This window comes from Musa acuminata, chromosome BXJ3-8 (genome assembly GCF_036884655.1).
Source record: "Musa acuminata AAA Group cultivar baxijiao chromosome BXJ3-8, Cavendish_Baxijiao_AAA, whole genome shotgun sequence".
Lineage (NCBI taxonomy): Eukaryota > Viridiplantae > Streptophyta > Magnoliopsida > Zingiberales > Musaceae > Musa > Musa acuminata.
In genome coordinates this window covers 7,933,844-7,949,409 of record NC_088356.1, presented here as the reverse complement: position 1 = coordinate 7,949,409, position 15,566 = coordinate 7,933,844, and the positions used below count along the sequence as shown (strand labels likewise).

Here is a 15,566-nt window from a genome sequence, read left to right as displayed (position 1 = left end):
TCTCTTTAGGGAATTGAGCGGTCGATGGACTTGAATTCATGGCTACTAAAATCAAATCTGACATTGGGTTCGATCACATCCCATGTCACGATGAATTGGGGTTCGGATCGTAAGTTTAAAAATGTTTTATATATTTATATATATATTATATTTGAATTAAATAATGTTATAATTTTCGAGGTGATTTCTAGAAAATCTCCTCAATCTAGTCGACCTCCTATTGTAATTTTTATCTATGTTTGACGGGTATTTGAGTTTTAGGTTTTAAATTTGTTGTGGAACTCTTTGCTACCGTAAACAATATTTTTACAGTAGAGATTTTGATTTGAACTAAGTGAGATCCCGTAATTTTTATCCTTCACATTCAAAATTTTTCATAAAAAAATTAACAGTATTCTTATGTGCTTAATTGTGATTTAATTGTTTAACTTGTAAGTATTCATACAAGTGGGGGAAAATTTTCTGATAATTAATTGTCTATATTCACCTATATTTTTTTATTAGTTTTTCCCGACAATAATAGACTTTCACCTCTTAAAATATTTCTACAATCAAAAAAAAAAAAAAATAAACTGTGTATTACTTATGATTCTATAATTGATCGTAATATGGTTTATTTATAAATATAACATCAACAAATTTACAACTCATCTAACTCTTTTAACATTATATATTCACAATCATTTTATTGATTTTTTTATTCTTGGTGATCTTAAAGGCCTTTTAAGTTAAATTTTGCATACTTTCATTTTGATTTTTCATTGAATGTAACATAATTTATTTTACCAGTGTAAATAGTTATTCTATTAGTTTTCTAATTTTAGGTGAATTTAGGGATTTTAAACTTAAATTTAGACATATTCGCGATCTAACATTTTTTACTTTAGAATTTAGTTTTAATTGTTTGACGCATTAGGAATTCGAAACCAACTTAGGTCGAGTTTATCAAAAGTCATGTTAAGAAAGTAGAAAATTTGATAGATGATTATGAAAAAACTATATCAAAAGTATACATGACAAAAGCTCATTGCTTAAGTTAGCAAAGACTCATATAATTCAAGATTAGTATTGAGTAGTATTCTCAAATAGACTAAAGGATGTAGTGGGGAGTTAATCCATGCTATCTTTACTTTGAATCAGTGATTATTATTTAGTTGTGAAGACATTTGTCGAAATAGCTTAAGCTAATGTTAAAAAACATTCAATTAAGCATTGGGATGAATAGACATATTTATCGATATTGATTAAGTATTAAACCCACAATATTATTAAGTTGCGCATGTATTGGTCTCCTTTATCACCTTTCCATATTATATTTTAATGCATGATGGGGATATCATGCTTGATAAGCAATATGAACATGTCCTCTAATATGAATACACTTAAAGTTAGGGTGGGCTTCGACGTCTGAATTATATTCGATCACATTATTGTTCGAGGATATTTCATGATCAAATTCAATCATATTATTATCGAATGATATTTTATAGTCGAGTTTAGCTACATCATTATCAAGAGATGCTTAATGGTCAGGTTCATATTATCATCATCGGATAATACTCCATGACCCGATTTGATTATATCATTATCAATAAACATTTCAAAGCAAAATTCGATCGTGTCATTATTGGGAGATGCTTTATGGATAGATTTGATTACATCATTATCGAAAAATGCTTCATAACGAAATTTGATCACATTGTCACAAATAATGTTTTATGGTCAGATTCAATCCCACTATTATCAAGGGCTGCTTTATAACCAAACTCTATATAGGTTGTTAAATAATGTTTCAAACTTTATAGTTAGATTTGATCGTATCGTCACTAGATAGTATTTTATAATCAAATTTGGCCACATCATATACGAAGACACTTATAATAAGATTTATTAGATGAAACGTTAGATTATATTTTATGGGCATCATCGAATGATATTTCATAATCAGATTTAGTAATATTATTGTTAGAAAATACTTTATGACTGACTCGATTGTGTTATCCTCAAATAATGTTTAAAGTTAGACTCGATGATATTATTAATGAATATTATATATATAATTATTATTATGTAAGTCACATGTGTAAATTTTCATCATCATTTAGATTTGCTTGTGTGATAAGTCATGTGTTGTTTCAATTCTTTACAAGTATAACCATCAATGATTACCTTAGTTATAATGTATGATCTAGAATCATAATTCCTAACGATTGATTTTTCTCTCATTAGGATGGGTTCTAGCATTTGTTATGTGCACATAGAATAGTTGAATTTTCTAACCTTCAAGTTTTAGAATTTTCAATAACCTTTTGAACCCCTTTACAAAAGGTATGAGATATTGCCCTATCTTCTACCTTCTCATCTCATTTCTCAAGTTGATTAATCTCCAGTTCTACCCCTCTTTTGTTTCATACTACCTTAATTTTCTCTATTGAGGAAGCCAATATTGTTATGGTAAGGAAGGTTATCCCATAAGAGGTTATCTCCTTTAACTCTAATTACCATATAAATCTTCAAGACCTATATCATATTGGCACTTCATTCCACCTGAGTTTAAATTTATAATTACTCAAATTTATTGACGTCTTACTTGTTAAATCATTATTTTTGCACATACATTGATGCAATGGGAGTAAGACTACTTTAGCTCCCTCGAATTCATTGAAAGATCTAGTCTATTGAGATTATGTTGAATTCGTGGTATTATCTTATAATATTTATTTGGGAGTTCGGTGGTATCAATGTTACCTTGATGCTAACCTTATTGTAAGCATACTACAATGTATGCTTTAGAATTCAACATATTTTCTTTAAGGCTAAGGGAAGTGTGATGGTGTCAATGGATCAATCATCCTCCAACCACCAACCATACCATGAAGATAAAGAAGGACGAGGAGCAATTCTAACTTGTAAGCTAATGTGAAGCAGGCTTCCCCCACCACTTTAAAGAGGAAGAAGAAGCATCAAGACAATAAAAACTATGACAACAGTAGATAGTAGATCAAGTCAATCAATACGTTTCAATGTGGTCAACCCATCCAATTCTTACGCATACTAACTAAAACACATTCATTGCTTACAAGATATCTTAAAATTGATCATAATGATTACATAGAAAAATATAATTTTTATTTCCAAACAACATCTTACAATATGCTACTTGAATCCATATGAGGACTCTCGATGAAATTGATTTATAATCTAATCTGATATCTTAATCATGTCATCCTATAATGGTCATAACATGTGATTCTTATTATTCTGATCGACACTATTAAACTAAAGACAATCATAATATCAAACAAAATATTAGTGTTTGATTTTTTTTAAATTATATTTAATTTAAATATTGTATTGAAAATGCTTAAATACTAAAAAAATATCTTATGGTCTTATTAGTTTTTTTAGCATTTGTAGGACACTAATAATTTTTTAATTAAAATATCTCGATTTAATAAAATAAAATTTTATTACAAGATGACATTCTTCCCAAAGTATCCTTTATATCTTCTATATAGTAATTTTTTTTATTTATCTTAAATATTATTTAATTTTATTTACATGATTATATTTTTATTTATTTATTATATATATCTGGATCAAATGAAATTTTTTGTAATATTAAATATATATATATTTATTTTTTTACTTATTAATTTAAATAAATATATATTTATTTCTAGATAAATATTAAATATATCAGTAGTCAAATAATAATTAACTTTCGAAATATAAATCTCAGCAAACATTCGAACCATTCCGACGTAGATTCCAACGCACAGGCGCATCCCTAGTAGCTAAGCAAAGGCGATGCAGCTCCGCTCCCACAGCCTCGTACATGACGCCCGCGTCCCATTCTCTCCGTCGAGCGCCACTCGCCTCTCCGCCGTCAGAGCTGCGCTCTCCATCCACCTTATGCAGCGCGGAACTCACAGAGGGCCCGTACTGCGCCGCTGCGGCGGACGGTGCGTCCGCCCCGTCGCAGCGAGGAGAACCGAGGCGCCTGGTTCAGTCAGTGACATTAGGTTCTTTAAGATGCTTGCTTGTCCTCTCTTGTTTCTGATCTGATTTAACTTGAGGAAAAGGAGGTATATTTAGTTAGCATAAGGAAATGGAATTCGTGACAATTGTCGTCAAGGGTTCATTCTTGAACCCACATTATGTTAGGAATTAAAATGATAACATGTTTTGACTAGCTAAAAGAGAAATTGTTCCGAGGGAAGAAAGAAAGTGAGGATTTCTTGTAGTCACGATGATTACCTTTTTGGTGGGTCTTGCTCAAAAGAGATTACTAGTTTGGTGGGTTCTATGTTTGCGAGTGTTCTTTTGTAATGTTTAGTGCCGTTGCCTGAATCTACTGTTTCAATTCCCTTTCTATCGGAAATTTATCTTCTCTGGTTTCCTCACTTACTTCACAGGCATGATCTTGACCTTTATTCTTCGGAACGGAAGTAATTGGCATCGATACTGCTGTATCGTAATTAATTATAATATTTTTATATCTGATTTGTTTTTTCCATTTCCTTATGAGTCTTTTAGATAATTTAGCTCCCATCTTCCCCTAAATAAGGAAGATTGCCTGTGAAGTAAGTGCATTGCACTGCTTGCAAGTTGGAAAACTACTTCTTGAGTTTTTTGTTGGTTAAATTTTAGGTATTTGGAACTTTGCTGGAATTTCGAAGGTGTTATCTCCTTATCAATTTTCTGTGTCATTTACTTTCTTGCCCACTTAATTTGTTCTAATTGTCTTCCTCTCAATATAGGACGCAAAAATTTTTCGAAGTTGAGCTTAACGTCAGAGATTATGAAGTCGATCAGTTTGGAGTTGTTAATAATGCTGTCTATGCAAACTATTGTCAGCATGGTAATATTTATTTCAAGATCTATGCACTATGATTAGTAGAATTGGATTCAATTTATGCCTTATTATATGTGGTTGAATGGTTCAATAAAACTTGATGGTTTTCCCATGATGCATTTTTCAATTAATAGTCTGCTTCTGTTTGATTTTGAAATTGAATTAGTAACTTGGTAATCTAATCAAATCGAGTAAAAGCTATGTTTCTTTTTTTTTGGGGGGGGGGGGCAAAGGAGTAAAAGCTATGTTGATTCCCAACAAAAAATTAGGATTAAATCATGTCTGAAATATTTTCATTTTATTGTGCATAGTGATGGAGGGCTTTTTTGGCTGGAAACAAGAGGAACACTTTATCTCCTAGGATAAGTCTTTTCAAAGATTGATATCAGGAGTCCTTATTATTATTTTTAAATGAATTATCTTTTACGTATTGTTGAGCATAAAAAATTATCTTTTGCAGTGTTGTTTGGTGTAGATAGTGTCCTATCATGAGTAGACCCATTGTATATTTTCTCATAATTATGCAATATGATGTCTAGAAAAAAATTAACATGGTTTATGCCTTAATCAAAATTTCTAACAGAATACAAATGCTTGCATGGTCTGTTTTCCTTGGATGAAATTGTTAGAGTTCAGTATTGCCTGAAAAATTAGAAAAGGACAATCTATCCAGGTCTGTCTTTTAAGAGATTTTGGATCTAACTGAAATCTGTATGAATCCAACTGTATTTATTATTACCATGTGGGCTTTGGTCAACTCAAAATTTAAAGAGAAAGTCAGATTGTGAATGTCATTAACTGCCTGATTCATGGACTTGTCGACATTTACAAAACTTTGTTTCTATTTCTTTTATCTTTTATTGGCTTGTATGTGAAAGAAAAGCTGGAGATGATATTGGCTAAGGTATCCTCTAAAGATATGTCCATCTTTTTTTGTGTAGGCAATTGCTTGGAATTAAAAAGATAGAACACAATATTTTTTGAATTGTGGAAGTGTGGTCAACCAGATTCATTCACGAAAACATCTTGTTAAAGAGAATGAGAGAAGTTAAAAAAGAAAAAAAGAGAATGAGAGAAGTTGATGCTTGCTGTGATTTCATTTAAGTCAAGTGCATCATTCTTTTTTATTATTTTTATCACCAACAAAAAATTAAATAAATTGCAGGTGGATGCAGGAGTCAATGTGGTAAGAAACTCTATATGATATGGCTTCTTCTAGGAAGCAAATGCAGGAACCAGATTAAGAACCTGGTATGGACATCTAAGAGAGCATTTGAACCACCAAAATTTGTTCGTCTAAAGAGTTGGTTTCTTTAGGGGTTGATACTTCTTTACATCCTGTGTTCTCATTCTTCTATTAGACAATTTTTCAAAAGATGTTATTACCACTTCCTACCATCAATATGAGTCTCACTCCTTATCCTTAGATATGGTAGCAATTCAGGAGTGAATTTCTGGTTTTTTCCCCCTCTCCGTTCTAGATAATTATACTTCTATATTGTAGTACTTGAATTTTAATATGGTCCACATGAATGATACCTTCATGTGCATTCTATGTGCAATTTTACATTAGATCGGCTTAAAATGGATATACCTTGTTATGTTGATATTTTTGATACCATAGGTTAAACTTGCATGGAATTTTATGCACATGAGGCAGATTCATCAGTCATTGGAATCAATTTGTTGTTTAGGATAAGTTAGTTACTAGATGCATTTAAATTTTAATAGATAATTTCACTGGAGAAGCCAGCAAGAATATGAATGTGGATGGTGTTTGCTGGTAGAAAGTAGATGTGGAAAAAGGAGCATGAATTTGAGGATAACAGAAATATGTGGAAGAAAGAAACAGGCAAGGTGTATGAAAGAAGAAAGAAGGACCTGATCCTTCATTTATCAGAAACAAAAATAAAGAAAGAATGTGAATAAAGGAAAATGCATGCCGATTCTGGGAGAAGATAATTTATTTCAAGAAGAATGGATACAAAGCTAAAGAAGGATGGGAAGAAAGAAGTAATGCCTACTAACAAGATGTTCCGTAATTTGAATTGAATTTGCAGCTCCGCTGTACTTTGTTCAAGACCTTCCGAAAATGTCAATTTTGAGTATTCAGGTGAGCTCCCTGTTCCATATCTCTTATGGGAAGACGTTATGACTAATGTCAGTTGGAATGACAAAAATGACTTGGGAGCTATTTTTTGAACACCTTGCTTTTCAGTTTTCTCTTCTGGTAGTGGGAAATAGAATTATTGGGCAACTATGGTGAAGCTTAATGCATCTGACATCCTGACAAGCAGAGAAAATGTTATATGCATTATATTTTCTTAAAAATACAACTGGATGATCCTGGACCTTGGTATTCTATGGTCCTTTACTTTTACCTGCTCTTTCTTAATTGGAGATGTCTCCCCCTATTGATTTACAAGCTACAGTTCCTTATTCCTTAATGCTGCCCGTCTTTTGAATTCGATTAGGCCGTCATGAATTACTTAAGAAGATCGGGATTAATGTGGATGCAGTTGCTCGCACTGGAAACTCATTTGCACTTTCTGACTTGCGGCTGAAGTATATTTCACCATTAAGAGTATGTCTTGCTTCTGGTTCATCAAATTATTGCATGCTTAAAAGAGCTTGAAGAAGCACAGAGCTTCTTCTCTAGAAGCATCATGGGTTTCTATCCTACTTGTTCATATGTTAAAAACAATTTGTTTGACCTTTTGAACCCAAAAAATAAATAAATAAAATTTGTTGGTGTTCCCGGAATTTTGCTAATTAATTGACAAGATATCCGGATCGATAGATGATTTGTTAAATAAGTGAAGTGCACAGACAGGCTTTTGAGTACCAATTTGGAAAACCAAGTGGCTACCCTGTATAAGAATGGTGCTTATGAAGTGCATCACTTGAAGAAAACAGTTACTGGAATTTAGTAGTTTTCTCCCAACTCATGCTGACAGTTTATTTTGTCGATCTATATCAAATTGTAAGTTCGTGTCTTCATTGGGTTTTCTTGCATTATCAGAGTCAGGATAAATTTGTTTTAAAGGTGAGGGTTGTGAGCATCACGGCTGCTCGAGTTATTATGGAACACTTCATTTACAAGCTGCCAGATCTGCAGGTATGCAATAAACTTATTTTTTAGATTGACACCATTTGTTAATGTGCATCTATAAATTCTTTGCCATCTTGTGTCTCTTCAGCCCATATTGGAAGCAACCGCAACAGTTGTTTGTCTCAATGGAAGCTATCGTCCTATTCGGGTGCCAAGTGAGTTGTCAGCAAAACTATTGCAGTTCTCCTTGGATGATTCAGAGTGATATTCCTGTAAGGTTGTTAGCATGTCGTGCACTGCATTCAAAATTAGCAAACCAATTGCCAATGCTTGTAATACTTTTGTTACGGACATGTGCATTTATCGCGGATGAAATTGTTGAAGCTAGGAAATCTTTTGAATGTCGTCTTTTTTTCTCCGGAAGAGACACCCCAGTGATTAAAAGATGACTAGGATGTGTGTCGTTAGACTTCGAGTCCATTGTTAACATCTACTATGCATCGTAATTTTATTTTTGCAATTCATGCTGAAATATGAAAGTGTCTTATAAGTTTCGAAGATATATATGTATATTTTTTTTACAAAGGGTAAATGATGAAGGTGAGATTTCAGTCTAGATGCTGACGATAATCTTCAAGGTTTATTGCTGTGGTCTTTTTTGGTTTTTTCCAAACTTTGATGAAATATATTTTGTATGAGTTGATCCATTGGAAGGAATAATTGCAATAACTATGATTTATTTGTTTTAATCTCGTAGCATATCAATTATGTTTTCCCTTGTGCAAGAGAGATGGAAGAGTAGAAGGTAGGAGAAACAAAGAAAAGAAAGAGAGACTAGGAAATAGTGACAGTGAAGACAAAGATGATTTCGCTATATTGATTACTTTCCAGCCGTCTGCTGCACGAATTCATCTTTATTAGGAAAACTTGATTCCAGCACTTAATCATGAGATAATTAGGGAGGGAGGGAGGGAAAATAAAGAGAAAAAGAGTTACATGATATTTGAACGTGAATGATTTTTTTTTTGTTTTTTCTTGTAATTACAGTCTTCTATTACAACACACACTCTGCATCTCCTCCTCCTGTTCTTCATGCTTCACTGCTCTCGTTGGCAGACGAACCAATCCCCACCTGCAACCAAGGGGAGCTGTCTTCTCCCATGTTGATGTCCTTCAGCTCGCTCAGCTTCGCTCTCTTTACTTTGCTGTCCACTTCGTCGTCCACGTTGAGACCAGACATCTCGGTGTTGTTGTCGTCCTTGCCGTGGACGTTATTGTGATCGTCGTTCTTGTCACTGCTGGTGGCACAGGCTCTGTTTCTGCCGACGTCGCGGCGATCGATCCATGCCTGTAAGTAGATCGCTGCAGGCATTTGGAGTCGTAATGGACTCCCGATGTCCCTCGTCCCTCGAGCGATCTCATCGGCGCGCGCAGGCTGGTTGAGATCGAGAGGTTCATCGAACATGGGTCTAAGCGTCAGCTGGTGGGGAAGGTTGGCGTGGTGCGGTAAGGGTTGGAGCTTTAGGCCGGGGTCCGGCGAACTGGACGTGATCCAGTGGCACCGCTTGTGCCCGCCCAACGCCTGCCCCGACGTGAACACGCGGTGGCAGATGGAGCACTCGTGCACCTTCGACCTCTTTCTGAGCGGCGTAATGGCCAGGGGAGCCGGGTCATCGAACGGCACGATCGCCGTCGAGGTCGATGCGGCCGCCACGTTCTCGTGGGTGATCACCTCGTCGTCGGGCGGGGCCTCGTCGAGGCCGTCGTGCTTGACGGCGAAGCAGCCTTTGACCTTCTTGTGGCTGGCCCGGTGGCCCCCCAGCGCCTGGTGCGAGCTGAAGACCTTCTTGCAAGCCTTGCACTCGAACGTCCCCCTGGGAACGCTCGGTTGCGCCGGCGGCAAGAATGCAGGACCCTGAGGAATCTCCGTCGTGACACCGACCGCGACCGTTTGCTGCCGCCGGTCGTCCTCCTTGCTCGCGGACGCACACGACTCCTCGGTCTCGGCGATAGCCGCCGGCTCGACACGGGCGGCGGACAGCATCATCAGGCAGCTGGCGAGGTCCTCCTCTTCGCTCATCCCGACCACCTTCGCGCGCCGGGATCGCTTGCCCTTACTCCACCCCGCGAGATCGACGTCACCCTCGGACCTGGACGAGGCGGGCACAGACTCGTAGCCCTCTTCCTCCTCCTCCTCTTCCTCCTCCTCGGAGCTGCATCTGCCGTGCTCGAGGAATGACTTCCACGACAGGAACTCCTTGCCGCAGTTCTCGCAGACGCGGCAGCTCCTGAGGCGGGCGGGGTTGGTGCGGAGCGCGTACATCCGCTTGGTGCCGGCGGCCGCCGAATTCATCCTGCCATCCCAGTCGCTGCAGCCGGAGGGGTCATCCTCAGCGTCGGCCGCGTAGTCGTCGACGATCCCGTGAGCGCGCATGTGGCCCCCGAGGGCGCGCCCGCAGCCAAACCCCTTCTTGCATATCCGGCAATAGTGCCTGTACGTCTGCTGCTGCTGCTGTTGCTCTGGCTGTTGCTGGTCCATCACCATTGCCATCAGAAGAAGAACAGAGAAGGGTGGAGGCTTTGTAATGGTTGCGGTTGAAGGCGGAACGGGGTAAGCAGAGGTTTGTATGGTGCAAGACTAAGCTTCTCCTCTTCCTCTCTCTCTCTCTCTCTAGTTCTCTTCTTCCTAGTGGTGCAACAAAGTTGCTCCCTGGTTTGTAGCTGAGGTGTTGGTTGAATGTGGAGGGAGGGGAGTAGAGCTGCGTTGTAGTGGTTGGTGACAAGTGGGTGCAAGGAGAAGAAGCCTGTTTCCGGGTCAACCGTCATATACCCGCTCAGTGAACGGTGGGCATTGCAAGCTAAATTGTAGCCCTAACAACCAACCATCAATTAATCCACGTTTATATGTTTCTATTAAAAATATATTGAATAATTAATGTATTATTATTATTATTATTATTATATCATCATGTTTTATATTTTAAATATTTATATTAAGTACTAAGTTTTTGGAATCAATGATTTTTATAGGTATTTGTCCATCAAATCAGTCTAAACTAAATTGAAAAAATTATCTATCAGATTCTAAATTAGAATATTTGAAACATGTTTGAATTACTATATATGTAACTAATCCTAGATGAAGCCAAAAACAAAAAAAATTTGCAAATGTATAAATAGAACTAATTTATATAAATATAGGGAATTAAATAAATTTTATAATTAATATTAGGAGTATTTGGTGATAATAAATCATGTTCAAATGTTTATATAACAAGTAGCGAGGTTCTTATTGTCCCAACAAAATAAACATTAAGATAACCATTTAGATTCTATTTTTTTATTTTATTTTGGAGACATAGATTCGACAGCTTCCACACAAAATCACATTCATCTTTATATGCAATTGAATTAGATAATCAAAAATTATATATATATATATATATATATATATATATATATATATATATATATATATATATATATATATATATCAAGAATCATAACTTGATCATCCAAGTTTAGTTCCGATTCAGTTTGGAATTAGTAAAATCGATTTTAGTTCTAACTCGATTCGGTTCTTGTTCAAATCGATTAATGATACTTCATTTTTTATAGAGATTTTACTCTTTTATCACAAATATCCAAAGGTGAGGGAAAAAAAGATAATTTTTTTATGAATAAAAATGATAAGATAAACATGCGAATTTGAAAGTAGTCATTGAATACATGATTAGTACAAGGAAAACGATGAGTAAATCATTGCATTTAGTGCACCCTCAGCCTCATCAAGCTGTGCCAAGACTTCATCATTCCTCAGTACCGACGAGAAACCTCCATCCCCACCATATGATCCAAGAATGCTTTTGTTCTTATATCATCGGTCTCCTTCGGCGACAAGACCACTCGTACATCTTCTTCCCTTGGAGTGATTGGAGAATGGAGATTGCACCGTGCCATCAGTCTCATTTTCGAGCTCACAGGTGCTGATCCCACGAACACAATTGATTCGTCTGGGAGAAGTAATCTCATCTATTAATCTGAGCAAAAACATCCATTGGTCACCACCACATCACACAATTCAGATCCATTATTGAGTTGATGCGGCTCTGAGGACCATAGAACGAACGAGTTGTCTCTCTCGTATTGTTCCCTGCTTCCATCAACAGTCGAGTTCATCGTGCTGTTGTCCACAAGTGGAGCTCTAAAAAGTGTGGAAAAGCAAGTATAGACGTGGGCGATGTCATTAACATATAGAGATGTGGTCGTAGAGAGCTGTGATCCATGGAAAAGGATGTCTTATCTTGGTAGTCTATCATCACTGCTACCCACTCCACTGACCTCCAAAGACGTGCATCATTTCATTTCATGCTTTGAGCAGAGCAAACACGACGCGGTCAAACGTTCACACCTCCAGCAGTGAATTCTAAGACTTCCTACGACGACTTGAGATTAGCCGGTGACTGATTCTGAGACAAGTGTTGAAGCAGCGTGACCATTCTACTGTACTCGTCTAAGCTCATTGGTTGCTGTAAGAATGCAGTCGGAGACCATGATAATGTCAGTCAGCCGAAGCTGAGATTAGGGTTGCCATGCATGCATGCATGCAGCTATGACGAACCGGGGACGCACGTACCTGTGCCATCTGACAAGCGAGGAGAGCCGAGAAGGGGTCGGGGAGGACGGAACCGACGGGCCGCCGGTCGCCGATTCCGTCCCAGCCCCCGGTGGCGGCGAGATGAAGGAACGCCGATGGGTGGAGGAGGGGCAAGACCGGAGGGACGGAGCGACCTATCGAGGCAAAGTCCATCAGTCCCATATGTGGCAGCTGCGGGAACTGGGCCATGTGGGGTAGCAGCTGCGCCACCATTGGCATCTGCAGCTGCTGCATGGCAGCCACCATCATGCTACTCATCCTGCTCATCATCTGCACCTGCGCCTGCAGCTGCTTCAGGTACTCGATCACCTCGTCCAGCATCGACGCCTTGTCGGTCTTCCTCATGCAAGAGGCAAAAGCTAATCATGTCTCTGAACTGTTCATGGGAGACAAGGAAGAACGATTCCCAGACGCAGGGAGTCTTTGCACCTTGCTGGAGTTGGGCACCAGCTTCTGTAGAGTCTTCATCCGCTGGTTGATCCTGTCCCTCCTTTTCTGCAAGTAAAGAACAGCAGCAGTGCACCATGAAAGGAGGAGACAAGAAGAAGAATAATACTGCACTGCGTGGGGACTCTCTCTATCAAGATTGGAAGCATCTCCCCACAATGATAAGCCTTAATTATTTATTAGACACCAAAAAGACAACAATCATTTCCTTTTGCTAAGTGAAGGTAGAGATCACATCCATTAGATAGTCCTTTTCTTCTTCATGTCCCACATGATTAGCAAGCCACACATGTAGTGTCTAATGCTTGTATTATTTTGCCTCTCTTTGAGCATCTGCTTTCTATCCTCCATGGCCAAGACTTGCAACTTCTTAACTTGTTCTCCAACCAAAGGATGACCCTCTCTCTCTCTCTCTCTCTCTCTCTCTCTCTCTCTCTCTCTCTACATATGTTTTGGTAGGAGTTTGTGCTAATATCTCATGATGATGTGATGGACACCCTAGTGAAAATGATCAAATTTTAGCCCCACAATTCTTATGTCTCTTATGCAAATGATAGGAACAAATATATATCTTTTAAGACCAGTATTTATCATTGATGCTATTTCCTTGCATTGGCTACCGTGCTTCAACCATCACCACAATCTTCTTAAGGTCTGGGAGTTTTTACTAAAAAGTCTGTAATTAAACATATAAGAAGGAAAGAAAGTCTCAGGAAAAGAAAAGGTCAATTATATTATATTTCATGTTCTCAATAAGCATATGGTTGTAATTATTAATACACAAACTAATTTCTAGAATCCAAGTGATTTTTTTTTATTTTTCTAAAGTTTCTTGAAATCAATTATTAATGATATAAACTCTCTTGTAAATTTATTAGAGATTACTATTGAAACAATAGGAAAAGCTACTACTTTATTAGTGATATAAAGCTAATTATTGCGTTTCCAAAAGCCAACTCGTTTTTTATTTGACTATTGACGGGACAAGTAAGACATGAAACTGCTTCTCGTGTCATATCCTCAATTTATCTTGTAAAAGTGTATTTTATTTACCGGATGTTTGAAGGATCCCTCAATTAACTCATGATTTCAAGTGAGAATTGCCTATTTTACAATGTTTTTGAGCTATCATGAACATGTGTTAACCAAGGAAAATGAATCATCATTGTATTTGTACTTACACGTTCGGACTGGTTGTGGATGGCGGCGGCTCTGCTCTTTTTGGTGGCGCCGGAAGGCTTCCCCACCTCCCCTTTGGTGTCCTTCTCCTCTTCATCGTACAAACTATCAGGCTTTGTGATTCAGCCACCGGAGGAGCCAAAACAATGACGACAATAGTGAGAAGGTTTCATGTAATCAAAGCAAACAAGAAGGATTTTGATCCAAGTAGTAGTAGTAGTTGTTCTTCTTCTTCTTCTTGGTGGTGGTGTTATGATACGTTGATGTGTGCATGAGAATAACCTTCGTTTGGGAGCTCGTGTGGCTGATGGATACGTGGTCGTACAGGGCCCGCACCTTCCTCTTCCCCAGACTCGTGTTCTCCGTCTCCGGCCAGGCGGAGGTGTCGGTGGCCGTGGCAGTGGTGGCAGTGGCGGTCAGGCCGACGTCGTCCTCCCTCCACGTGTCTAGCGTGACGAAGGTGGTACTGTCGACGCGGCCGGGCACGGATCCCGCCGCGCTACCCTGGCTTGAGCACACCCCCACCATCCGCGCGCGCTTACAGCAGGGCGGCGCGTCCGGGTCGGCGATCCGGTTGCTGGCGACGTCGTCCTGGCACGGGACGAGCGCGTCGACCGCCACGGAAGTCGAGCGACGAAGCCAGCCCTCGAGAACAGGGCTTCTCGCCGCGGCGCCGGTGGCCTGGTTCACCACCGACTCCAGGGTGCCGCTGGGGTGGTGGTGGAGGTGGTGCTTGCTACAGGCCGCGTCGGCGCCGGGCTTGGCGCCGGTTCGAGACGGGACGAGGCCGTGCAGCGCGAGCTGCCCGTTCTCCCACGCCAGCTCCGCCACCTCGTAGCCCATCCTGAACTCCACAACACCCACAACATGAACCTACAGAAGAAGAAGACATCAAGGAAAACGAAGAGCAAGAGAGCAAGCAGCGCGCACAAACGGCCGAGAGGAGCGCCAGAAGGGTGGTAACGATGAAGGGGAAGGTTGGATGAGGAAGGGTTGAAAGGCGGATCATCAACGTCCCAGCTCGGCACACGCTGGCTCATCTCTACTGCTGCTTCTCTTCCTCCTCCTCCTCGCTTGGAGAGGGGGAGAGCACACACATACACAACCATATATAAAGAGAACGGAAGAAGGCAAACGAGTGGATTCAATTGTATCATGCAGATCACAACACAGTAAAGGGCAGTGTGATGTTACGGAGACGCGAAGGTGATTGGGTAAGATTCGGTGAGAGGATATGGCTTCGACGTCAGACGCAGGGCACAGATGGTGGGCACGTAGACGGCACCGTGTCCACATGTCAGCCGCGGGAGAGGAGGCCCTGCTGGCTGAGCTTCTATTTGGGAATAGTGTGTTCGGGTTCGTGGTCAGGCGCT

General features: G+C 39.2%; 3 protein-coding genes across 3 annotated transcripts; 1 reads left to right on the top strand and 2 right to left on the bottom strand.

The window, feature by feature from the left end:
• Nucleotides 1–3,781: 3,781 nt before the first annotated feature.
• On the top strand, nucleotides 3,782–8,421 carry LOC135644752 (acyl-acyl carrier protein thioesterase ATL3, chloroplastic-like). The gene is made up of 5 exons (XM_065162627.1): nucleotides 3,782–4,025; nucleotides 4,764–4,864; nucleotides 7,333–7,442; nucleotides 7,881–7,976; nucleotides 8,059–8,421. Exons 1-5 carry the CDS (start codon nucleotides 3,811–3,813, stop codon nucleotides 8,173–8,175), a joined length of 639 nt encoding a protein of 212 aa, XP_065018699.1. The 5' UTR covers nucleotides 3,782–3,810; the 3' UTR covers nucleotides 8,176–8,421.
• Nucleotides 8,422–9,000: 579 nt separating this feature from the next.
• On the bottom strand, nucleotides 9,001–10,579 carry LOC135645733 (zinc finger protein ZAT4-like). Its single transcript, XM_065164386.1, has one exon. It carries the CDS (start codon nucleotides 10,459–10,461, stop codon nucleotides 9,001–9,003), a length of 1,461 nt encoding a protein of 486 aa, XP_065020458.1. The 5' UTR covers nucleotides 10,462–10,579.
• Nucleotides 10,580–11,561: 982 nt separating this feature from the next.
• Nucleotides 11,562–15,283, bottom strand: LOC135645944 (transcription factor UNE10-like). Its single transcript, XM_065164878.1, has 6 exons — nucleotides 15,124–15,283; nucleotides 14,476–15,037; nucleotides 14,196–14,306; nucleotides 12,997–13,062; nucleotides 12,547–12,903; nucleotides 11,562–12,439 (listed from the first exon to the last, which is right to left on the bottom strand). Exons 1-6 carry the CDS (start codon nucleotides 15,231–15,233, stop codon nucleotides 12,347–12,349), a joined length of 1,299 nt encoding a protein of 432 aa, XP_065020950.1. The 5' UTR covers nucleotides 15,234–15,283; the 3' UTR covers nucleotides 11,562–12,346.
• Nucleotides 15,284–15,566: the final 283 nt, after the last annotated feature.

Bases quoted from the DNA above. Each gene is read 5' to 3' on its own strand.
- LOC135644752 (XM_065162627.1), top strand. From the start codon at position 3,811: ATGCAGCTCCGCTCCCACAGCCTCGTACATGACGCCCGCGTCCCATTC. The intron at 4,865-7,332 runs GTAATATTTATT...GAATTCGATTAG, and splicing joins TGCAAACTATTGTCAGCATG to GCCGTCATGAATTACTTAAG. The intron at 7,977-8,058 runs GTATGCAATAAA...GTGTCTCTTCAG, and splicing joins ACAAGCTGCCAGATCTGCAG to CCCATATTGGAAGCAACCGC.
- LOC135645733 (XM_065164386.1), bottom strand. From the start codon at position 10,461: ATGGCAATGGTGATGGACCAGCAACAGCCAGAGCAACAGCAGCAGCAG.
- LOC135645944 (XM_065164878.1), bottom strand. From the start codon at position 15,233: ATGAGCCAGCGTGTGCCGAGCTGGGACGTTGATGATCCGCCTTTCAAC. The intron at 15,038-15,123 runs GTGCGCGCTGCT...TGTGGAGTTCAG, and splicing joins GGCGCTCCTCTCGGCCGTTT to GATGGGCTACGAGGTGGCGG. The intron at 12,904-12,996 runs GTGCAAAGACTC...TGCATGAGGAAG, and splicing joins TGGTGCCCAACTCCAGCAAG to ACCGACAAGGCGTCGATGCT.